This window comes from Rhinopithecus bieti, unplaced genomic scaffold (assembly GCF_001698545.2).
Source record: "Rhinopithecus bieti isolate Rb0 unplaced genomic scaffold, ASM169854v2 scaffold_13577, whole genome shotgun sequence".
NCBI lineage: Eukaryota > Metazoa > Chordata > Mammalia > Primates > Cercopithecidae > Rhinopithecus > Rhinopithecus bieti.
Genome location: NW_016807867.1, coordinates 1503631 through 1529616, shown reverse-complemented (window position 1 = coordinate 1529616; position 25986 = coordinate 1503631). Strand labels below are relative to the sequence as shown.

Genomic DNA, 25986 nt, shown 5'->3' with positions numbered 1-25986 from the left:
CAGAGTATCCCAGCCATTGAGGCATACTTGCTTTCCTGCAACCTTGGAGGTTGGAGATCTTGTCTGCATTATTAATAACAGTGATAATAGCTAGCATTTATTGCTCACTTAACAGATGCCTGGCACTATTCTAAGTGCTTTATATTAATGAATACATCTCATCTTTACAAGCCTGGTGAGGTATGTAATGAAATTGTCCCCACTATAGGGAGAGGTTAGGGACTTGCAGGCTGCCAGGCAAGCAGTAGGTAGTACAACTAGGATTTGAATGTAGAAGTTTGATCTCAGAGCTCATTTTTTTCCCCTTGGTTTTACAATTATGGCAAAACATACATAACATAAAAGGCACCACCTTCACCATTTTTAAGTATAGTTCAGTGGCATCAGTACACTCGCATTGCTGTGCTACCATCACCACCGTCCATCCACAGAACTCTCTTCAACTTGCAAAACTGAAACTGTCCCCTCGAAACACCAACTTCCCCACTCCGCCTCCCCCCGCCCAGTAACCACCATTCTACTGTCTGTTCAGAGCCCTTTCTTATTTATTTGTTTATCTTTAGCAGCAGCCTTACCCAAGAAGTAGGAACCTGTTCTTTCAATTTCCTGTCTCTGGAACTTAGGAGTGGACTAATCTGAAGTTTCCATTGTATTACTTCTACACCAGTTTTTCCTTGTCCATTTCATGACTAGCATCAATGCAAGTGTGTGTATTATAAGATGGACCAGCTGCTGCGGTGTGAGGCTGTTAGCTTCCCTGGCTTTTCCTTTTGCCTGTCTGAAATTGGTTTTTGTGGGTTTTGTTTGTTTGTTTGTTTGTTTGTTTTTGAGTTGGAGTCTTGTTCTGTTGCCCAGGCTGGAATGCAGTGGCATAATTTTGGCTCATTGCAACCTCTGCCTCCTGGGTTCAAGCAATCCTCCTGCCTCAGCCTCCTTCATAGCTGGGATTACAGGCACACACCACCATGCCCAGCTAAGTTTTGTATTTTTGGTAGAGATGGGGTTTCACCCTGTTGGCCAGGCTGCCTCGAACTCCTGACCTCATGATCCACCCACCTCGTCTTCCCAAAGTGCTGGGATTACAGGCCTGAGCCACCGCGCCTGGCCTATTGTTAGGTTTTAAAGTAACATCTCGTTTTACCCTTGATTAGAAGAGCAATGCATGTTCATTTTAGGAAATCTGGAAAATACAGAAAAGCATAAGGAAGGTTATGAGGATTCCCTATGCCACCAATCCCTAGCGATACCCACTGCTAACTTGTTCATGTTACTATCTTCCAGCATTTGTTTCTATGTCTATAAAAACATATTTAACAAGATTAGAATATTTTTGAACATGTTGCTTTATAACCTGTTTTTTTCTCTCAGATTTTAATGTGAATATTTATTTAGAATGAGGAAAAATCATCACAAGTTTTGGAGTGTAAATATCACTGTTACCACAGTAGCGTTGTTTGTGTCTAGTACCACAAGCAATAGAAATCCGAAGTCATTATAGACTTCTTTAATTGCCTTAACAGTCTTCTGTACTTTTTTTGTTACTCTTTTTTGGCTTTACATTCTCTTTTATCACGTGCGACCGCAGCTACGATATTTTCTGTAGCAGAACTAGAAAGATAATTTGATCTTTCCTAAAGTATGATTCATCAAAATTCGTTTTCTTAAAATTTCATTTTATTTTTTAAGACAGGGTCTTGCTGTGTCACCCAGCCTGGAATGCAGCGGCATGAACATGATTCACTGTAGCCTTGATTTCCGGAGCTCAGGCAAGCCTTCTGCCTCGGCCTCCTGAGTAGCTGGGACTGCAGATGCACGCCCCCACGCTTGGCTAGTTTTCTGATTTTTTTGTAGGGATGGGATCTCACTTTGCTGCCCAGGCTGGTCTCGAATTCCTGGGCTCGTGATCCCTGTGCCTTGGTCCCCAAACTGGTGAGACTGCATGTGTGAGCCACCATGCTTGGCCTCATTTTATTTTTTAAAAGACTTTTATTTTATAAAGTAGTTTTCAGTTTACAGCAAAATTGAGAGGAAGATGCGGAGAGTTCCCACACACTCCCTGGCCCCACACGTGCATAGCCTCCCCGTAGTCAGCATCCCTCACCAGGGCGGCCCATTTGTTAGAACTGGTGAACCTGGCCAGGCGCGGTGGCTCATGCCTGTAATCCCAGCACTTTGGGAGGCTGAGGTGGGCGGATCACAAGGTCAGGAGTTCGAGACCAGCCTGGCCAACATGGTGAAACCCCGTCTCTACTAAAGATACAAAAAATTAGCTGGGCGTGGTGGTGTGTGCCTGTAATCCCAGCTCTTTGGGAGGCTGGGGCAGGAGAATTGCTTGAACCCAGGAGGTGGAGGTTGCAGTGAGCCGACAATGCACCATTACACTCCAGCCTGGGCGACAGGGCGAGACTCCGTCTCAACAACAACAACAAAAAGAGTCAGTGAACCTGCGATACTTCATCACCCCAGGTTCATAGTTTATACTGGGGCTCACTCTTAGTGTTCTGTGCTCATGTAATGACGTGTATCCAACATTGTAGTACCATACAGAATGTTTTCACTGCCTTCAAAATCCCCTTTGCTCTGCCTGTTCATCCCTCCCCCTTACTCTGGGCAACCACTGACCCTTTTACTGTCTCCATCGTTTTGTCTTAACCAGAATGTCATACAATTGGAATCATACTGGCTTTTTTTCCCTTAGTAATAGGCATCTATGTTTGCTCCATGTCTTTCCATGACTTGATAGCTCATTTCTTTTAAGCGCTGAATAATATTTCAAATGTTACCAATTTTTTACTCAGCATTTAGCTGTGTTAACCACATGCATTATTAAGCAAGACCTTTGTCTTCAAAGAGCTCTCCTTTGAAGGAGGCGGGAAGTTGTGTGTGTGACAAATGCCTGAAAAGGGAAAGCTCACCGGGCAGTGAGAATGCAGGGTGCATCTGGGGCAGGGCATACCTGCAGTGTTCCCCTCTCTCTGTGAGGTGATGGGGGGGCATAGATGGGATATAAGATAGTGTCCCTTTCCCAAGGAATTGTATTACTATACACGTAGCAAGATAAGCTGGTTACCACCCATACCATAACAGTAGGTAATAGAATCTAATCTCTGATCAAATGCTCAGTTGTGAGCAATACATTTTGGTACTCTAGCAATTGGAAGGAGGAGGAAATCAGTGAGTGCTACAGTACTTGCGGAGGAAAGACTTGAACTGGGCCTTGAAATCTGGGTAGGACATAGAGGAATAAAGGGAAGAGAGAGCAGGGCATTCCAGGTTAAGTGGTGGTTGTAATGAGGCTTTTGTTGCAGTACCTGGCACATAGTAGGTGCTCACTTAAATATGAGTTTAATGACAGCATAAACATGCCAGAAGGAACAAAGTGGGAGTAATACACCTCTTTTAGCATCAGAGATGTTGACTGTCATGCACCATTGGTGGGAGTATAAATTGGTTCAGCTATTTTGGAAAGCATTCAGCTTGGTAGTGTCTGTAAGTAAATAAATAAATTAAAATGAGCATACTTTTGACCCAGAAAATCCACTTTAGAGAAATCTACTTAAAATCCCTATTTGCCTATATTCTTAAAGATATATGATTAAATAGTTCACAGTGCGTCCATATATGGGCGTTGTTTTAAATTTAACAAACACATCTAGCATTATTAATGTGCCCAGAACTATGCTTTATGATAGATACTATTATATTAGCACTTAGTACTTATTGAGGAGGAAACTGGCACAGGGTTTAACTTGGTCAAAGCTGCACAGCTAGTAAATGGTGAACCCAGCAGTGGAACTCAGTCTGGTTTAGTGGTCTTGGCATTACACTATCCTGTGATTAGAAAGAACTTAAAAGACTCGATGTATGTACCTTACATGTGTATCACACCCCGCTAAAAGATGCGCAAAACACAGTGAAAGTGTAATGAGTCAATACATAGAGCTGACATCAAGCATTAAAACAAACAAATTTTGGCTGGGCATAGTGGCTCACGCCTGTAATCCCAGCACTTTGGGAGGCTGAGGTGGGTGATCACCTGAAGTCAGGGGTTCGAGACCAGCCTGGCCAACATGGTGAAACCCCATCTTTACTAAAAATACAAAAAAATTAGCCAGGCATGGTGCTGCACGCCTGTAGTTCCAGCTGCTCGGGAGGCTGAGGCATGACAGTCGTTTGAACCTGGGAAGTGGAGGTTGCGGTGAGCCGAGATTGCGCCTTTGCACTCCAGCCTGGGCGACAAGAGCAAAACTCTGCCTCAAAAAAAAAAAAAAAAAAAAAAAAATCTGTGTGTGAATGTAAATCAGGAGTATGTATGCTTATGTGTGTGAATACATAGGTCTGTATCCCAAAGTGTTGCTGCTGTTTTGTGTCTGGGGAGAGAAGTGGGAAAGGGAAGTAAAGAGACATTTTCATGTTTTTATTTCAATATTATATTTTATACTAAGATAGATATGTATTTCCCAATTAGTTTTTTTAATAGAAAAAAAATAACGATAGTTTTTATTGAAAAATAGAAGGCCAGATGCTATGGCTCACACCTGTAACTGCAGCCGTTTGGGAGGCTGAAGTGGAAGGATTGGATCCCTTGAGGTCAGGAGTTCGAGACCAGCCTGACCAACATGGTGAAACCCTGTCTCTACTAAAAAAATACAAAAATTATCTGCATCTGGTGGTGCACATCTGTAATCCCAGCTACTCCAGAGGCTGAGGCAGGAGAATTGTGTGAACCTGGGAGGCAGAGGTTACGGTGAGCCAAGATTGTGCCACTGCACTCCAGCCTGGGTGATGGAGTAAGACTCCATCTCAAAAAAAAAAAAAAAGAAAGAAAGAAAAAGAAAAGTCGAAGAAAGAGAGCCTGGGGCATTTCAATTAAGACAAGCCTTGGCAGTCCCAGTTTTTTTTTTGACTTGTTCCCAGTAGTGAATCTCTGGGTTTAGTGAGCTCTTGGAGTGTATGTAGTTGAGCCTTCCTTTATTTCTCTATGCACATTCCTGTTTTCACTCATCTCCCCAATGATGCAGCAATAAATTTACCATTTCTTTTAATTAGGCTGAGCTGTTACATGTCTGTGTGTTTTCTGCAGTATTTTATGGTAATGAATGAGCTTATTTTCTTTGAATGCGCTCCAGTTTCAGTTCTGTGAAGGCTGCATTATTTTTAATTGAAAATCTCAGTGGGAACATGGATATTTAGGGGAAAAGTCAGAGGTAGGTCAGGTGGCATTCAGCCTGATTGCACCTCAGCACTGTTCACCCGCCCACACGACCAGCCAGCAGCCCTCATGAAAGACCTGATTCCCAAGGGAATGGTTGATAGCAGTTTGGGAAGATCGTCAGAATATTCCAGTAAATACCAAGATAGGTGTGTTACTTAATGAATTTTGTAAAGGCCTCACCAGAATATTGCTTGCTGGTGGCACATGGTAAACAGAATTGAACAGTTGCAGTTGAGGTTGGAAACTTCCTAATTGTTAAATGATTTTTGAGAGTTGGTTGTGATGGCAGCATTCTGGCAGACAGAATTTAAAATCTATTCTGTAAAATATGCCGTAGGCTGCTAGTACCCTAGACCATAATTTATACTAGATTGGTGTGCTCAGATAAGCTCGGTGTTGTCGCATCATTTCATTTCATTGTCATTTCAAAAGCTGTGAAATTTGTTTTGGAAAACTACTCACAAAAATGGTATGAGTGGTTAATCCTTAGCCCATTGTTACAACATAAATGTAGACATACTGAAATTTAACACATATATTTGAACAGTGATTCATGACTTGAACAGCCCCAGACCTGAAGCTGTTCCACTGGACTCCACTGAGAAGGAAGGAAGGGGAGCTTTTAGAAGGTGTTCTTTGAAGGAGCCAAAAAGTATATTCATATTGGTGAAAGTGTAACGTCCCTAGATAGAGGTTAGTTTGGCGGTTCTGATTGATGAGGCTTAAGTCGACAGGGGAAGGGGTTTCAACAGTTTGCTTATGAAGGAACTCAAGGCATTGGAGCCATCTCCAGGAATTAATGGCCCTGCAGTTAATTATTTTACCACCACTATGAAGAGTTTTGTTTGTCTCCATTGCCTTTGTCTCCCAGTTCCTAATTCTGATGCAAGGCAGACTAAGAGTCGTTGCTCATGCTCACCAGCAGAGAGTGAGCTCCCTGGAGCCACGGAGAATGTTTGGGCAGTCTTTGTATTTCCTTCTTCAAGACCTAGAAGGATATACTCCACGGTATTAGGTGCTCTGGGAAGATTTTGTGAAATTGAACCAATATTGAAGAAATTTCACGGGTTGCTAGTTTCTGTTCTGTCCTTTCCAGGAGGATGTTATGTAAAGATAACAATAGTTTTGTTTGTTATGTATATGGGACGTAACACTTTCCATTTTCTGGTTCAATAGGAACTATCCAAGATCACGATGCCAGTTATATTTAATGAGCCTCTGAGCTTCCTACAGCGCCTAACTGAATACATGGAGCATACTTACCTCATCCATAAGGCCAGTTCACTCTCTGATCCTGTGGAAAGGATGCAGGTATGAGCCAAGGGAGGAAAAGGTCTAACTCTGAGAGACCTCGTTACCAACCCAGCCCCGAACACACACACACATTCACACAATTAGTGTTAAATTCCATGTGAGCAATTTTATCAAAGCTCAGTCCGCACGTCTGGAGTGTCCTCTGGTCAGGGCGACACCATCGTGCAAAGACCGATGAGTATTGCAGGAGAAGTGGGAGGTGGCCCGTAAGCAAACCTGGATATTAGGGGGCTTTTGCTAAATATTTAGTTGAGAAAGTAGCATTGTGTTAGGGGAAGAATTCAACCTTTCTTCTTTCAGACTTGCTCAGGGTATTTCCAAGAAGAAGTTAACACACACACATATAAAGTAGAAAAATATGTTTGTGCTTACTTGGGTATATAAAGATATATACATTGCTATATGTTAAAAGACAGCAAGGAATTGCACTTTTTAATTTTTTAGCTGGAAGATTTTAGATGTCGTACATGGATGGACTAGTTAGAGGCAGAGTATAGTGGACACATTGTTCTCCTTCAGCAAAACAGTAGCATTCTAAACTGAGTCTTTCTGTCCTTGCATTTATATAAATCAGCATTTTCCAACCTCAGTGGACTTAACACCAATTAAGTTGTGGAGTTTTATATCTCTATCCCCAATCCTGGAGTGTGATACTTTTAAAAAATTTTAAATGAGTTAAAAGTAACTTTGGACTTGAGGGTTTCTGAAAGTCCTTAGGAGAATCTGTGGCACTGTTAGAGTGTGATGAACACCATGGTTGGGAATAACCAGTCACTATAGGAAGTGACTGAAAGTAATTTTCATTCTGAATATCCAGGTTTCCATGTCCCACTGCTAGAGCCATATTAAAACTCCAAAGTAATTAAACTCCTCAAAATAATTCTGTAAATTACTGTCTTCGGCCAAATTTCAGTTCCTAAAAGAATGCGGTGCGAGCTCGACTGTTACTGACTTGTTCTCATGCTCTGTCCCACAGTGTGTAGCTGCGTTTGCTGTATCTGCCGTTGCTTCTCAGTGGGAGCGGACTGGAAAGCCTTTCAACCCACTGCTGGGAGAGACTTACGAATTAGTGCGGTGAGGCTTTCCACTTGCATGCTTTATATAGCCTTGCAGATGAAGAGGAGAAATACATACGTATTGGTCATCACCAATAACAATTACATAGGACTGGAGCAAGTTAACAATTTTGATGTTTGTTTCTAGGATAGCTATTATTTTAGAGACTGTCAAAAATATTGAAACATACATAAAAGCTACCATTAAAAAAATAACTGCAAGGATTTTTGTATTCCTAATCACATGGGATTAATCACCCGCCTTTTCTCCTTATGTAGATCATAAGACATGATCGAGTTTTTAAAAATAATCATTTAAAATATATTAGCTGGGTATGGTGGCGCAGGCCTATAGTCCCAGCTACTTGAGAGGCTGAGGCAGCAGGATCTCTTGAGCCCAGGATCTCTGGGCTGTAGTACTCTATGCTGGTCAGGTGTCCGCACTAAGTTTGGCATGAATATGGTGACCTCCCAGGAGAGGGAGGTCAGAAATGGAGCAGGTCAAAACCCCCGTGCTGGTCAGTGGTGGGGTTGCACCTGTTATTAGCCACCGCACTCCAGCCTGGGCAACAGTGAGGCCCTCTTTTTTTTTATTTTTTTGAGACGGAGTCTCACTCTGTCGCCCAGGCTGGAGTGCAGTGGCCGGATCTCAGCTCATTGCAAGCTCCGCCTCCCGAGTTTATGCCATTCTCCTGCCTCAGCCTCCCAAGTAACTGGGACTACAGGCGCCCGCCACCTCGCCTGGCTAGTTTTTTTTGTATTTTTTTAGTAGAGACGGGGTTTCACCGTGTTAGCCAGGATGGTCTCGATCTCCTGACATCGCGATCCACCTGTCTCGGCCTCCCAAAGTGCTGGGATTACAGGCTTGAGCCACCGCGCCCGGCCGAGGCCCTCTTATAAAAATATCTCTTTATTAAAAAATATAAATAAAAGATATTAGCATAAGTATATATTGTTTGCATAAAGTCAATGACTACATCTGTAAGTGCAGTTCTGTTTGCTTGAGCCAGCCTGTGTCTTGTTTATACATGATTAAGGGACTTTATTTGGCTTTAGTTTTTCTATGTGTTCCTCTTCTTCTCTGCGCAAGTTTTGATCTCATTTATTCCCTAAATGTTTGAAAGTGGACACAAAGTTACTCAAATTCATCTGGGTGTTCTTTATTTTAATTTGTTCAAGTAGCTAGCATTACAACATTGGATTTGGTGGTTTGGGTTGTATTTGTATAATTTCTCATAGATTAAGTTGTTTCATTGCAAGGAGAATAAAGAATTGTTGGTTGGGCATGGTGGCTCACGCCTGTAATCCCAGCACTTTGGGAGGCCGAGGCGGGCGGATCACGAGGTCAGGAGTTTGAGACCAGCCTGACCAACATGGTGAAACCCCATCTCTACTAAAAATACAAAAATTAGCCGGGTGTGGTGGTGCCTGTATTCCCAGTTACTCAGGAGGCTGAGGCAGGAGAATTGCTTGAACCTGGAAGGCAGAGGTTGCAGTGAGCCGAGATCATGCCACTGCACTCCAGCCTGAGCGACAGAGCGAGATTCTGTCTCAACAGCAACAAAAAAAGAATTGTTTACTTTGAAAGGGCAATTATGTACATGTTTAATGATAGAGTTAATTATAATGTTTCTTTTTTTTTTTTTTTTTTACATCTTAAGAGATGACCTTGGATTTAGACTCATCTCCGAACAGGTCAGCCATCACCCACCAATCAGTGCATTTCATGCTGAAGGATTAAACAATGACTTCATCTTTCATGGCTCAATCTATCCCAAACTGAAGTTCTGGGGGAAGAGTGTAGAAGCAGAACCCAAAGGAACCATCACCTTGGAGCTCCTTGAGTGAGTTCTAATCAAGCCATTAAACTGTTTTCATGTATACCTACCTGTAAGTGTAGACATGCACACTCAGCGGACCTTATTGTTCAAAAACTGGAGAAAAAGAAACAGGTTTCATATAATGCAAACTGTCTACCTCTGTGTAAACGAATTTGAGAAACATGGCAGTAGCCATTGCTAATTAATCTGGGTATGTGTAAATAGTTTAACTTGATGTTTGACTCTGGTGTTTGGATCTATTTTAAGATCGATGGAGTTAATTGCTTCATGACATTTCTTATGAAGCATGCTTTTTTATATCCTTGTGCCAATGTTTTGTTTACAGATCTTTCAAAATGAATTCACTTTGAGAAATAATGAAATGACAATTGTGTGGCACATGTTAGGCGTTAGATGAATTGGGAGTTCTTTTGCAAGATTAGCTTTAAATCCACAATTAATTCCAGTTAGGATAGAATAAGCATACGATCCCCTATCTCTTTAACACTGATTACAACTAGAAACCCCAGACAGAAGACAAAGCAACAACCTGAGGACTCTGAAAAGTAGACAGTAGCAGGCAGACCGGGGAGAGAAATCAAAACCTGAAGACCAGTATGGCAGTGAGTTTACTGGTTTTATATATTTCTCCCAAATCTGGCTTAGAATCAGGGCAGCAAATTGCAGAACTGGGCATTGGAGGCAGACCAAAAAAGGTCTAAGAGTAACTCTCTCTTTCTAATTAAAGGACATAGAAAGATACCCTTGCAGGAAGTAGAGAATAGGGGAAATCCTGTTTCAATTTTGTCTCACAGCCTTGCCCCAAAGCAAGCCTTAGGGTCTGTAGCTACACTCCTGCTGCGGTGGTGGCTGTGGCAATCACACACGTACCTCAAACTCAGAGTCCTTCTCCTTGGCCAGAGGAACTGAGTAAAGGAACCCCTGGGGTCCAAAGAGTGTGAGAGAATCCCTGTTGCTTGTTTTTCTTTCTTTTCTTTTACTCCTCTACCCCAGCGGAAGACCTAGTTGTGGGAGATACAAGACAGAGCAGAGAGGCTCAAACCCCAGCTTGCCAGCCGGAGGGGAGAGAAAGCGCCGCCTGGTGTCTAAGAGTGTTAGGGAAACCACAAAGAGGAAGGAGCTCAAGAAAGGGGTCCCCTAAAGCTGTGTTATGAGTTCCTCAGCTCATCCATACACGCATGCACTGAAATGACCCAGAAGGGTCCACAAGGGCCTTAGGATCTGAAATACTGTGTGGCCTGAGATCCAGGTCCCTGGATGGCTATTGAGGGGTAGATCTGAGCAGCACTACAGAGGCTTTGAAAATTAAACTGACACTGGAATCAAAGCCCACAGGAGGAGAGTCAGGACTTCTGGCCTGAAACACTGTTAATTGCCTACTAAAACAAAATTTTTATCAATATTCTCCAGAAGAGGTTAAGAGGACAGAGTCTTATAATATTTAGGTGTCCAGAATACAATCCAGAATCATTCAGCATAGCAAGAAACAGGAAAATCTCAACAAACTAAAATAGAAAAGGCAGTCAACAGACTCCAGTCCACAGCTGACCCAGATACTGTCACTTGTATCCGAGATGTAAAGTAGCTCCACCAGAGAAAGGTGGACGCTCTCAAATGAGTAGAAAGACATTTTAGCGAAAAAAAAAAACCAGAAATATTTTTGGAAATTTTAGTACTAAAACTATAGTGATAGAATAGTAATAATAACTGGGATAGGCTCAATGGCAGAATGCAAATATCAAAATATGTACAGGATGTGTATGTTGAAAACTACAAGATACTGTTGAAAGTGATCAAGGATTATCTGAGTAGTGCAGAGACACACTGTCTGGATATGTTTGGAAGCCTCAATTATAGTTAAGATGTTGGTTCACCCCTCACTGAACACAGTCCGAATCAAAATCCTAAGATGATTTTTAACAGATACAGAGAAGTTGATTCTAACTTTGTATGGAAAGGCAAATGACAGAGAATAGCCAAAATAATTTTGAAAAGGAAGAGCAGAATTGATGGACTCCCACTACCCAATTTTAAGACTTAACTCTAAAGCTGTTGTAATCAAGACAGTGTGGTGGTGGCCAAAGTAGAGACTGCACAGATTAATGCGACAGGGAAGAGAATTCAGAAATTGACCCGCAGAAATGTGGTCAATTGATTTTTGACAAAGGCGCAAAGGCAGTACAGCTAAGAAGAATAGTCCTTTCCACAGACAACCGTCTGTGCTATGGAGGCAGTTGGATATGTTGAAAAATGAACCTCAAACTAGACCTCACACCTTTTACAAAAATCAGCTCAAAATAGATCATAGGCTAAAATAAAATGCAAAACTAAGGGTTTTGGAAGAAAACGTAGGAGAAAATCTTACAACTTTGGATTATGCAAAGAACTCTTACAGATATGATACCAAAATTACAACCCATAAAAGACAAAAAAGTGATAAATTAGATTTTATTAAATTAAAAACCTTATATTGAAAGATACTGTTCAGAGAATGAAAAGATAAGCTATAGAATAGTAAAAATTATTTGCAAATCATATAGCCAATAAAGGACTTGTAGCCGCAATATATAAAGAATTCTTAAAACTCAACAATAAGAAATGATAAGGTCAGGCGCCGTGACTCATGCCTGTAATCCCAGCACTTTGGGAGGCTGAACTGGGAGGATCACTTGAGCCCAGGAGTTTGAGACCAGCCTGGGCAACATAGTCCTTGTCTCTACTAAAACATTTTAAAAATAGCCAGGTTTGGTGACATGAGCCTATTGTCCCAGTTACTTGAGAGGCTCAGGTGGGAGGATCTCTCAAGCCCAGGAGTTCGAGGCTGCAGTGAGCCATGATTGCGCCACTGTGCTCCAGCCTGGGCAACAGAGTGAGACCCTGTCTCTGGAACAATAACAAAAAAAAGAACAATAAAAAATTATTTTGCCCAATGGGGTGAAAAATGTGAATAGATACTTCACCAATATTTATATATATCAAATAAGTGCATGAAAAGATGCTGTCAGCTGATTGCAGTGGCTCACACCTATAATTCCAGTTACTTAGGAGGCTGAGGCAGTAGGATTGCTTGAGGCCAGGAGTTCAAGACCAGCCTAGGCAACCTAGTGAAACTCTATCTCTAAAAAAATAAAATAAAATAAATTTAGCCAGGCATGGGGACACAGGCCTGTAGTCATAGCTAAGCTAAGGCAGGAGGGTTGCTTGAGCCAAGGAGTTTGAGGCTGCAGTGAGCTATGATCCACCACTGCACTCCACCCTAGATGGTAGAATAAGACCTCATCTCTAAAAAATAAATAAATATAAATGTAAAAACATCTTCAACAGCATCAGTTATTAGAGAACTACAAAGTTGAAACCACAGTGAGACAGCCGTAACCTATTACAATGTCTAAAATCAAAATAATTGTAAACATTGACAGTCCCAAGTGCTGACAAGGATGTGGAAGAGCTAGAAATCTCATACAGGTTGAGTATCCCTTTATAAAAATATACCGGAAGTGTTTTGGATTTTGAATATTTTCAGATTTTGGAATATTTGCAGTATACCTACCAGTTTAGCATCTCAAATCCAAAATTCCAAAATCTGAAATGCTTCAGTGAGCATTTCCTTTGAGTGTCATGTCAATGCTCAAAAAGTTTCCGATTTTGGAGCATTTCAGATTTCCAAGTTTCAAATTTGGAATGTTCAACCTGTGTATTGTTGGTGTTGGAATGTAAAATGGTAGAGCCACTCTGGAGAACGGTTTGGCAGTTTCTTATATAGTTAACCTTATGTTTATCACATGACTCAGCATACTACTCCTAGGTATCTACCTTAGAGAAATGGAAACTCACTTTCATCCCAAACGCTGTATACAAATGTTTATAGTAGCATTATTCATCACCACCAAAAACTGGAAACAGCCCACCTGCCCTTCAGTGGGTGAATAGTCACGGAAACGGTGGCACATCCATACAGCGGAACCCTACTCAGCACAGAGACTGATACGTAGAACAACACAGATGAATTTCAGGTGCATTATACAAATTGAAGATGCTAATCTCAAAAGGTAATCGACATTTATAGGATGTCTGGAAAGGGAAAAACTATTGCAATGGAGAACAGATCAGTTGTTGGGGATAAGGAATGAGTTGGAGATCCAGGGACTGGGAGTGGAGAAAGGTTTGACTACCAGGAGAAGCATGAGCGAAGTGTTTGTGGGTGGAGGAGTTGTTTACGATTCTGATTGTGTTGGTGGTGGTTACACAGATCTGTACAAGCATCGACCTGAGTACCAACAAAAATGAGCTTTACCTTATGTAAATTAAAAAAACACATATCTAAGGACGAATATATGAAGGTGCAGCGGTGGCTTATGCCTGTAATCCCAGCACTTTGGGAGGCTGAGGCAGGTGGATCACCTGAGGTCAGGAGTTCAAGACCAGCCTGGCCAACATGGCGAAACCCCATCTCTACTAAAAATACAAAAATTAGCCAGCCATGGTGGCAGGCGCCTGTAGTCCCAGCTGCTTAGGAGGCTGAGGCAGGAGAATCACTTGAACCCAGGAGGTGACGGTTGCAATGAGCCGAGATCACACCACTGTACTCCCGTCTGGGTGACAGAGCGAGACTCTGTCTCAAAAAATACAAAAAATAATAATAATAAAACTTTTTTTTTTTAATTTTTATCTTAGGTTTAGGGATACATGTGTGGGTTTGTTCTGTTGGTAAACTATTGTTACGGGAGTTTGTTGTACAGATTATTTCGTCACCCAGGTACTAAGCCTAGTACCCAATAGTTATTTTTTCTAATCCTCTCCCTCCTCCCAACCTCCATCCTGAGGTAGGCTCCTGTGTCTGTTCATCCCTTCCTTGTATCATTTAGCTCCCACTTATAAATGAGAACATGTGGTATTTGGTTTTCTGTTCCTGTGTTAGTTTGCTAAGGATAATGGCCTCCAGCTCCTCCATATTCCCAGAAAAGACATGAACCTGTTATTTTTTATGGCTGCATAGTATTCCATGGTGTATGCGTGCCACATTTTCTTTATCCAGTCTATCATTGGTTGGCATTTAGGTTGATTCCATGTCTTTGCTATTGTGAACAGTGCTGCAGTGAACATTCACGTGCGTGTATCTTTATAGTAGAATGATTTCTAATCCTCGGGGTATATAGGATTATAAAATACCGGGAGTGTATTCACATAAATGAGTTTTTTCCTTTGGTGAGCTGGAGGGTACTTTCTCTAGAAAGCACTAAATAGACTTTTTATTTTCTGTTTCTACTCCAGCTTTTTTTAATGTTTCATGACACTTTTGAATGCTTGAAATGATTATGTACATAGTTTATTTGGAGTTTGGTGGAAGTATAGAATTTTTTCTTAAGTTGTTACTTCCTTTCAAGAAACAAGAATGGGCAAATGATCCCAATTTTATGGTGAGTTAACATCAATAGAATTTTTAAAGTCTTAGAACTTAGTTACCTCAAGCAGCCTGGTTTGTTATTCTGAGTAACGGCATTTGGAGCAAGTGCACTTTTTAAACAAAGTGATACCTCTCACTTATTTTTCTGGGTTTGATTTTGCTTTTCAGACACAATGAGGCGTATACGTGGACAAATCCCACCTGCTGTGTGCATAATATCATTGTGGGTAAACTGTGGATCGAACAGTACGGCAATGTGGAAATCATAAACCACAAGTAAGGCACCTTGGGGTACTTCATCCATTCCTTCAGTTTTCATCAAGCAGTTTTAGTGCACTTCAGTTTTCTTGGTTTTGTTTGTCTTTAAAGAAAAGCTCTAGAACGGGCTGATGAAAATTTAAGAATCAGGCAACATAGGTTGGGCGTGGTGGCTCATGCCTGTAATCCTAGCACTTTGGGAGACCGAGGCAGGTGGATCATGAGGTCAGGAGTTCGAGACCAGCCTGGCCAAGATGGCGAAACCCTGTCTCTACTAAAAATATAAAAATTAGCTGGGTGTAGTCGCGGGCACCTGTAATCCCAGCTACTTGGGAGGCTGAGGGAGGAGAATTGCTTGAACCCAGGAGGTGGAGGTTGCAGTGAGACAAGATAATGCCACTGCATTCTAGCCTGAGCGGCAGAGCAAGACTCCATCTCAAAAAAAAAAAAAAAAGAAAAAAGAAAAAAGAAATCAGGCAATATAACTCTTGAATGACTGGAAGCCCATTTATTTAATAAAGAGGGTTCATTAAAGTCTCTGATGAAGGAAGACTGGGTGAACTCAGCTTCCCCAGCTTCTGTGAACCTTAATTCCAATCTCAGCTCATTTTGCTTCCTTTGTCTAGTGGGGGCCAGAGAGACGGGGGGCTTAGGAGTTACTAGAAAGAGCTGGGCTCCCATTCTACTTTGTGACCTTAGGCAAGTCACATATTCTTTCTGCACCTCACATACCTTTTCTTTACGGTGGGAAGATTACCAATGGAGGATTAATCATTATCACTTTAGTGTGGAGCCTGGCACACAGAGAAAATCCGTAAACAGTAGCTGCTGCTAGAAAAGTTATCAGTTATTTTTCTCTACTGCTGCTTTGGTAATAAATGATAATCTGAACTTAATATTTTCTTTATAGGACTGGGGACAAATGTGTGTTGAATTTTAAGCCATGTGGCCTTTTTGGTAAGGAATTACACAAAGTTGAAGGCTACATTCAAGATAAAAGGTAAAATTTCCATTTTAAATGTTGAATAGTATAGATTTTGTTCACTAGATAAAATGTTCGTATTAAAATATTGTTGGCTGGGCGTGGTGGCTCACGCCTGTAATCCCAGCACTTTGGGAGGCTGAGGTGGGCAGATCACGAGGTTAGGTTCAAGACCAGCCTGGCCAACATAGTGAAACCCCATCTCTACTAAAAATACAAAAAAATTAGCCGAGCGTGGTGGTGGGCACCTGTAATCCCAGCTACTTGGGAGGCTGAGGCAGGAGAATTGCTTGAACCTGGGAGGTGGAGGTTGCAGTGAGCTGAGATCGTGCCACCACACTCCAGCCCAGGTGACAGCGAGACTCCATCTAAAAACAAAAAAACAAAAAACATTGCCATAACCTAGGAAACAAGCATTCTAATAAGTTGAAAAATCTTTCTTCTACAAGGAAGTTTGTTTCATTAAAGAACCTGATTTGGTTGCTTACAGTGGCTCATGCCTGTATTCCCAGCACTTTGGGAGGCTGAGTGGGGAGGATTGCTTCAGCCAGTTCGAGACCAGCCTGGATAACACAGTGAGACCCTGTCTCTATAAAAAACATTTTTTTAATTAGGCAGGTGTGGTGGCGCATGCCTGTGGACCCAGTTACTCTGGAGGCTGAGGTGGGAGGAACCCTTGAGCCCAGGAGGTTGAGGTTACAGTGAGCCATGATTATACCACTGTACTCCAGCCTGAGTGACAGAGTGAGACCCTGTCTCTGTCTCTCTCTCACACACACATGCACACACAAAATAGAAAATCTGATTCGTACACACCTTTATAGTAATATTCAATTGCAGCAAAACAGTCTATGGCCATGCCACCCTGAACACGCCTGGTCTCATCTGCTCTTGGAAGCTAAGCAGGGTCAGGCTGGTTTAGGACTTGGATGGGAGACCATCTGGGAACACCAGGTGCTGTCACCTTTTAAAAAAACAAACACTGGTTTGTTAACTAAACATCAGTTTTTCTTGCCAGCAAAAAGAAGCTCTGTGCCCTCTATGGGAAGTGGACGGAATGTTTATACAGTGTTGACCCTGCCACGTTTGATGCTTACAAAAAAAATGATAAGAAAAATACAGAAGAGAAGAAGAACAGCAAACAGGTGAACATCCTGTCAGGTGGTATCAAAGGAATCACTGGATTCTTCAATGTGTACTAATCCTTTTGGAGTTGGCCTGCTCTAGGGTCACAATTTGACTTTCTTCTTCCTTGTTGCTCATGCATGTCACTTTCCTCTTTTTAATGATCAGACATTTGCTTTAACAAGTACTTGGCATAGGCTTGTATAGGATATGGACACGTATCAGTTTTTTAACTGTGGAGCAGTTATATGTGGAACTTTGCTTTAATTCACATAGCTTTGGAATGTTGGAGTTCATCTTAATGAGAGAAATTTTCTTTTCCTCCTGTTTATGTGCATAGAAAGTTGAAATTGTTGAAGATTTAAAATTTCCTCCAAAATTCTCTCTGACATTTTCATGCTTACCAGTTTTGTTGCCTTGTTCCTTATCATGAAATTACTGAAGTTAAGACTGTCGTAGTGAAAGGAGTTATCCCTGGGCTGTTGTCCTCTTCTTACTAAACTTTCTTTGTGGGACAGTAAAATCCCAGTAGGGGAGGCACATGGCTTCTTGTCGCGTGGTCCCAAGCAGGCTCCAGTGGTTGGCAAACTCCTGCCCCTTCCCTCCAGGCATAACTGCTCTAGGACTGTACCTCTTTGGACAGGAAATATTTGTTTGAGGATGGATTCCTTTCCAGTAACCAAGATAATGGTTCCAAGCGCAAACTCTGGGTTAGAATCTTAGCCCCACCGCTGATGAGCAGTACAAGCCCAGATTTCTCATCTCTCTGCCTCAGTGCCTTCATTTGTAACACGGGCACCATAATAGCACCTACCTGTTAAATGAGTTAACAGACATAATGGGCTCAGAATAGTATCTGCTCATAGTAAAGACTGATAAAGTCATTTCTGCCAGAAGTACTTCTTCAGACTGGCATCTTGAGCGTCATCTGTGAGCTCATTAGAAATGCAGGCGGCCCAGCTGCACCTCAGGCCTACTGAAGACCAGTCTCTGGGGCTGTTTAACGTTTCTTATGCATGTGAAAGTTCAGGAAACCCTAAGATTCCTCAAAAGCAGAAGGTGTATTTATGAGCGACTTTCTTTTGAGACAGAGTTAGCCTTGCTCCCAAAATGAAAAGAGATTTATTAAATGGCGGGAGCATTCTGCTTTCCTGTGGCTGGGGCTGTTTCTTTCTTTCTTTGTTTCCCGTCAGCTGTGTGTGCACAGTTCTGCTTCCCTCTTTGCATCCCGTGTTCCTGCCCACGGGAACTGTGCGCCCACTGTGCTCCACAGCCAGCAGGAAACTGACAGGGCTGAGAAGGGCATGTCTGGGGTTCTGGGACCCCCGACACAAACTCCTCGGCTGCAGCTCCTTGACAAAGACGATCTCCACAACACGCTTGCCTTCCCACTCTCTTCACAGAGTGGGGATGGCCAAGAATGTCGGTGAAATTCCAGAGAACATTCCTGATATTCCCTAAATTCCCGGTCAGTCGGGGAGAAAGTGTTTTTTTTTTCCTCTTGGAGAGAGCAGGTATTCTCACACATCCACTGCTTTTCTGGTCTCTCTCGTTCCTGTGTTCCTGTCATCTGCCTACCACGGATTTCTGACGTTCCTGAACACAGACACTGCGGGAAGTTTGTGTCATTAGTGTTGTCACCTCTGTGCTGTTTTTTTTTGTTTGTTTTTTTTTTTGAGGCGGAGTCTCGCTCTGTCGCCCAGACTGGAGTGCAGTGGCGCAATCTCGGCTCACTGCAAGCTCCGCCTCCCGGGTTCACGCCATTCTCCTGCCTCAGCCTCCCGAGTAGCTGGGACTAGAGGTGCCTGCCACCTCGCCCGGCTAGTTTTTTGTATTTTAGTAGAGACAGGGTTTCACCATGTTAGCCAGGATGGTCTCGATTTCCTGACCTCGTGATCCGCCCGTCTCGGCCTCCCAAAGTGCTGGGATTACAGGCTTGAGCCACCGCGCCCGGCCTTGTGCTGTTTTGTAAACTGTATATTCACTGAATGTGTCTCTAGCCAGTAGTTCTAGATTTGTTCACTGTGTGATGCTGGGACTATGACTTACCCTTCCAAAGCCTTCGTTCCATATGTCTAAAAAGCGGTCGTGACCTCTCCTCGAGGCGTTGTTGCATAAAGACCACATACATAGAACAGTAGCATAGCTGGGGCCGCGGGGAGGAGAGCCCGAGGAAACGCTGGCTCCCTGTATTTCATCTAATGAAAAATTCTCTTTTCATCAGATGCATTCGGGATCTCTCCTGGTTTGCTGCCATTGATAAATTTAGTTGACTTCCCCAAGAGTGTAACCTTTTGTTGTTCTCAGATTGTTCCTCTCTAGTGTGTGGGCTCCACAAAAGTCAGGTAGTGACGGTGCTTCTCTAACACCCCAGTGGCTGGGCCTCCAGAAGTTCCTTAGTAGATACTCAAATGATGCTTTGGGAGGCTGAGGCAGGAGGATTGCTTGAAGCCAGGAGTTCAAGACCAGCCTGGGCAGCACGATGAGAACTCCTCATCTCTATAAAAACATTTTTAAAGAATTTGCTGGGTGTGGTGGCACATACCTGTAGTCCCAGCTACTTGGGAGACTGAGGCAGGAAACTCACTTGAACCCAGGAGTTTTAGGTTACAGTGAGCTGTGATTGCACCACTGTACTTCAGCCTGGGCAACACAGCAAGACCCTATCTCCAAAATATTAAAAATAAATACTCAAATGAATTATTTTGTCTTTAAAAAGGAAACAGCCTTAAAAACATAAAACCCTATAGGAAAGAGTGATGATGATAATGACTTAAATGCGGGTAACACTAAGTGGCACAACACACAAAGCTTGTGAGACTCTCAGCACCCACTCGGGCATTCAGCAGGTATCCATTGGCTTCCCACACTGTTCAAAGTAAGGATATAAGAATTAGAAAGTCACAGTGTCCCTGCCCTCATGTAGTTTACATTCTAGTGGTGTGCAATAAATGATGGTTTACAATTTGCAAGTGTGTATATATTTTCCTAAGGACAGGGATATGTTCTAAGAAATCATTAGGTGATTTCATCATTGTGCGAACCTCACACAGTGTACTTACACAAACTTAGATCGTGTATGTATTTTTATCTCTTTTTTCATGTGGAAAGCCAAAAGTCCCAACACTGTTACTGAGTATCAGTCATTTCCCTTACTTGATCTGCAATGCCAATATCAAATGCCATATAGCAGATTTCTGTACATGCTCCGCTATAACCTCAGGGGACTGCCATCATATTTACAGTCTGTTGTTGACTGAAATATCATTATGTGGTGCTTGACTATATCTTAAAACTTTTTACTGAAGTTTTGTTCATTGGTTGGTTTTTCTAGATGAGCACCTCTGAGGAGTCAGATGAAATGCCAATGCCGGATTCTGAAAGTGTATTCATTATCCCTGGGAGCGTTCTTCTATGGCGAATAGCCCCACGGCCTCCAAATTCTGCCCAGGTGAGACTGGGCTTGCTGGCTGTGGCCTCACTGTTTGTGTTCAGCATTGTGGCGCTCTTTCCTGGCACGTGCAGGGTCAGCCCAGGCAGCATGGAGACAGGCAGGTTGGCATCCTGAGCCCCCACTGACTCCCGGGTGCTCCCTTCTTGCCTGAGCTCAGTGCATCGTAAGTGCATCATGCTGTCCATCCCTCTGGCATCCGGCTGGGAAGATGTGTTGGGTTAGGCCTTCACTGGGGCTTAATAGCTACTTAGCGGTAAAACTTGTCCTGATTAAATATAAGCTGGTGCAGCCTAGTCAGTACCAGCCCTCCAGACCCAGCAAGGAATGATTTTAATGAAGATAAAAGAATGTTGGCGTTTGCTTAGAGTTCTATTTAAAGTTGATCATGATAGAGGATATTTATTCTGCAAAGCCTGCTTTGAGATTTTTTTGAGACAGATACCCACAGATGGTGCAGATTTGGGTGAAAACATTTAGATATGTGTGATCTGAGAAAGACTGACCATTGTTACCACGAAAGGGAAGGGGTCATTGTCAAGTCAACCCTCTTCTACTTTCAGGACGTTTCGTTTTGCGTTACGCCTTGGCGTATGTTAATTCCATCCTTTTGCTTCTTTTCAGATGTATAATTTTACTAGTTTTGCAATGGTTTTGAATGAAGTGGACAAAGACATGGAGAGTGTGATTCCCAAGACAGACTGCAGGTTACGGCCTGACATTAGAGCCATGGAAAATGGAGAGATAGGTAACTAGCCAGTGAAGACTCATTTCTCGGGGGATGCTGCTTTGTTTTATTCCTGGTGATTGTTAGCATCATTGGGGTACGAGCACTTTTAGTCTCTCTTAGAGATTAAGTTTGAGTTAACATTCAGTTTAAATTCAGTAACTTTTATTTTAAATTTGGAAATCTGGGCAGACCTTATTAGCTCATATTATTGTGGTAATACTCCCCTGAGAATTTAATATACTGGAGTTGGCCAGAGGCATTTTCTGACTAATTAAGTCACTGTCTGCTTCAGAATTTACATAGCACCTTGTCAGCCTCAGAGGAGAGTGCGGCCTCCCCTTGGTTAATTATAACTTAAATGTTTTTGTGTGTTGGTATAAGTAGGTGTATATACTTACATAGTATGTGGGATATTTTGATACAGGCATACAATATGTAATAATCACATCAGGGTAAATGGGGTATCAATTACAACATTTTTTTTTTTCTTTTTTTATACAGAGTCTCGCTCTGTCTCCCAGGCTGGAGCACAGTGGCACAATCTCAGCTCACTGCAGCCTCCACCTCCTGGGTTCAATCTGTTCTTGTGCCTCAGCCTCCTAACTGGGATTACAGGCACGCGCCACCACACATGGCTGATTTTTGTATTTTTAGTAGAAATGGGGTTTCACCATGTTAGCCACACTGGTCTCAGACCTCCTGACCTCAGGTGATCCACCCGCCTCAGACTCCCAAAGTGCTGGGATTACCGGTGTGAGCCACTGCATCCAGCCCATTTTTATCTTATCAATTTCTTCCAATCCAGTGATTCTCAAAAGGGGGGCATTTTCTCCCCCAAGAAGACATGTAGCAAAGTCTGAAGACTTTGGTTGTTACTTCTTAGGAGGTACTACTGGCGTCTGCAGGCCAGGGATGCTGCTAAACATCCTCTCCCACACCAGGTAGCCTCTTATGATAGAATCACCACATGGCCTTTTATGATACAGCCATCACATCTAACATGTCATAGTGCCACAGTGGAGAAAAAGTGAGACACTGCAACAGTATTTTGGAAGACTGTTTAAATTTCTTAAGAATGGCATCTGAAGGAGCTCTGTGAGATCTCACTAAGAATTTAGAATAATTTCATGTTTATTTAGTTTTTACACCCAAATTTTCATTGAAGAATTTTAACACAGTTGTTTTGGCCTTAAGAATAAGCAGGTTGTTCTTGGCAAGGTTGTTAAGAGCATAGGCTGTCAAAGAGATGCTGCATCTGTGATACCAGCTCTGCCTCTTACTAGTCCAGGTATCTGTTACAATTTTTGCTTGATATTTGACTCTGGTATTTGTGTTCTAATAAAAGGGAGAACGTGTAGATGGTTCTTTTGTGAAGTTCTTGTGCTTAATACTGTGCCTGGCATCCTCTATGTAGAGTGTTAATGGTTTGTATTGATGTTCTTATTTTAGATCAAGCTAGTGAAGAAAAAAAACGACTTGAGGAAAAACAAAGAGCAGCCCGCAAAAACAGGTCCAAGTCAGAAGAGGACTGGAAGACGAGGTGCGTGCCTGAGTCAGGGGATGTGGCTGAGCCCTCAGGCAGGCTGCTGTGTGGGACGAGGCAGGGATGCCAGACACTGACCCCAGAGCAAGGGCCTATCTAACACAAACCCTGCCGAGTCGTCCCAGGCCTGAAAAAAAGTTATTTCCACTGACTTTTATCCATTCATCCGTTAATGGACACAGGTTAATTCCATATCTTTGTTATTGTGAATCGTGCTGTCGTAAACATAGGGATGCAGGTATCCCTTCGATACATTGACTTCCTTTCCTTTGGATACCCAGTAGTGGGAGTGCCGGATCCTATGGTAGTTAAGTTTTTTTAAGAAATCTCTGACCGGGCGCAGTGGCCCACGCCTGTAATCCCAGCACTTTGGGAGGCCGAGGCGGGCAGATCACAAGGTCAGGAGATCGAGACCATCCTGGCTAACATGGTGAAACCCCGTCTCTATTAAAAAAATACAAAAAGTAGCTGGGCGTGTAGCGGGTGTCTGTAGTCCCAGCTACTCAGGAGGCTGAGGCAGGAGAATGGCGTGAACCCGGGAGGTGGAGTTTGCAGTGAGCCGAGATCGTGCCACTGTATTCCAGCCTGGGCAACAGAGCAAGACTCTGTCTCAAAAAAACAACAAAAAAACCACAAAAATCTCCATACTATTTTCCATAGTGGTTCTACCAATTTATATTTTCACTACCAGTGTATGAGCTCGCTTTTTTTTTGCATCCTTGCCAGCATGTTTTTTCTTTTTAATAATTGCCATCCTAACTGGTGTAAGATAATAATCTTGTGGGTTTTATTCACGTTTCCCTCCTAATTAGTGATGTGGAACATTTTCTCATGTCCTGTTGGCTATTTGTATGTCTTCAGAAATGTCTCTTCATGTCTTCTGGATTATGTGTAGCATGGTATATTAGAAAAATCATGGTCTTTAACATTAAACCTGAATTTGCCATCAGTTACGAGGTTGGGCAAGTTATTTAACTGCTTAGACATTCAGCTTCTCATCTGTAAAACGGAGCTTTAAGAGTTTGAGGCCAGGCGCAGTGGCTCACACCTGTAATCCTAGCACTTCGGGAGGCCAAGGTGGGCGGATCTCAAGGTCAGGAGTTTGAGACCAGTCTGACCAACGTGGAGAAACTCTGTCTCTACTAAAAATACAAAATTAGTTGGGTGTGGTGGTGCATGCCTGTAATCCCAGCTACTTGGGAGGCTGAGGCAGGAGAATCGCTTTCACCTGGGAGGCAGAGGTTGTGGTGAGCTGAGATCGCACCATTGCACTCCAGCCTGGGTAACGAGCAAAACTCCGTCTCAAAAAAAAAAAAAGTGTGAAAAGTGTGAAGGGCATTTACACTGACCCAGGTGTCTTACATACTGCTGTGGGTGTGCTGTCAATGTTAATTTCCTTATTCTAATTTGTTCCCAACTGCTTAAAAGAATGCCTTGCTGTGGAAAATAAGCCCCGGGCTAGAGGGTGAACCTGTTAGACAAATACATTGTTTCGAACCAACCTATTAGAAGACCCTGCTTGGGTCAAGTAGCTTGCTAGATCCTGGTGGGAAATCCATATTCCTTTTGCATGGCATCATTACCCCTTTTGGAGTATTATTCCACAGACCTGTTCCCTACCTAAGCAGAAAAACAGCATCACTTCGGCATCTCTTTAGAAATCCCTCCCAGAATGAGTTGCTGCAATAGAAAAATACTGCAAGCTAGTGAAGAAACAGCCTGTGATTTTCTAGTTTCCCCTGTAAATCTTGTCCTTTTTCTTTTAACAGGTGGTTCCATCAAGGTCCTAATCCCTACAATGGAGCACAGGACTGGATTTACTCTGGCAGCTACTGGGACAGAAATTACTTCAATTTGCCTGACATTTATTAAAATGCACACGTCAGGGTGTTTGGCTAATCTACAAATAAGTCTTAAACCTATGTTTTAAATTTTTTTCCCTTGGTTTCTACTTATCTTTAAAAAAAAGAAAAAAGAAAAAACATTCATAATTGCATTTCACCCCCAACAAAAGCAGGGTATAAGGTGATACTGGTGATGAAAGTCTTAGGAAAAATGCATAATTTTGCTATAAAACGTACTTATTTGGAATACTATTTTATATAGAGGTAAGAGAAAACTGCTGGGGAATATGCTTTTTATGGTTGCTGTTGCCATATTTACTGAAGGTTTATACCTAAATGTAACTTTAGCTTTATGGAACTATATAGTAATCCCAAATCAAGTTATTTTGAATATTTTTATGCTGTCATGCTTGAATGTTTTAGATGTAACCTTTGACATATTTAGAACTCTCGTCCTATACAATGTTTATTGCTCAAATGTAGAGGTTATGTCATTTTATAAAGACTCCATTGATAAGATGGCTTTTATTCATACTAATCCTCCCAATTTTACCCCTTCCATCTTCCAAGAAGAAAAAAAATGCCTGAATATTCAGAATAGATATTTCTGATTTGAAAATTCTAAACAATTAAACTGGAAAAGTATTTAATTTATTTAGTGCTCTGAATTTACTTTTAGTTTTCTGCAGTATCATTAAAATGTTTAAGTTTACATTTGAATTGAAAATATGTATAAAATCTAGCAATTCACAAAAATGCCCTAGAAATATAGATTTTAAATCACCATTACATAATGACAAACCTTGTTAAATGCTTCCACTTCCAGTGGCAAATGCCACTAGAGAAATTAAGTTGCACTCATGTAATTATCAAACTATATAAAAGGAGGTCTTGTGCATTTCAAGTTTGCAAGGTACTTGTGTACTTAAAATATGTGTGGAGACCTACTGTACAGTAGTTTTGCCCCTTTAATTGGGGCACATTAATCTTAAATCTTATAGTATTTATCCACCCAAACCCCAGACTGAGATATTGCTCCCAGGGGCCTTAGGTAGCTGCCAGTACATGATTTTAATTGCTGTCTTGAAGTTAACAAGTGTTATAATGAAATAATCTACCTGATGCTAAATAAAGGCTTTAGAATGTTCCCCAAAAGTGTGGTTTCTTTTAAAATTTCACGTATACTAATGTTGTCACTTAATACTATCCTAAATTATTAGAAGT

The 25986-nt window shown here is 42.1% G+C and overlaps 1 protein-coding gene across 3 annotated transcripts in view; it reads left to right on the top strand.

Moving 5' to 3' along the window:
• Nucleotides 1–25917, top strand: part of OSBPL1A (oxysterol binding protein like 1A) — a 240516-nt gene extending 214599 nt beyond the window's left edge. For all 3 annotated transcript variants that reach the window (XM_017884011.1, XM_017884012.1, XM_017884013.1), the window contains 10 exons: nt 6392–6526; nt 7506–7603; nt 9246–9428; nt 14998–15105; nt 15998–16087; nt 17088–17214; nt 20529–20645; nt 21270–21393; nt 22825–22915; nt 24688–25917. In XM_017884011.1, coding sequence (XP_017739500.1) covers nt 6392–6526; nt 7506–7603; nt 9246–9428; nt 14998–15105; nt 15998–16087; nt 17088–17214; nt 20529–20645; nt 21270–21393; nt 22825–22915; nt 24688–24790 — 1176 coding nt within the window. In that variant the 3' untranslated portion in view covers nt 24791–25917. The remainder of the gene's footprint in view (nt 1–6391; nt 6527–7505; nt 7604–9245; nt 9429–14997; nt 15106–15997; nt 16088–17087; nt 17215–20528; nt 20646–21269; nt 21394–22824; nt 22916–24687) is intronic.
• Nucleotides 25918–25986: the final 69 nt, after the last annotated feature.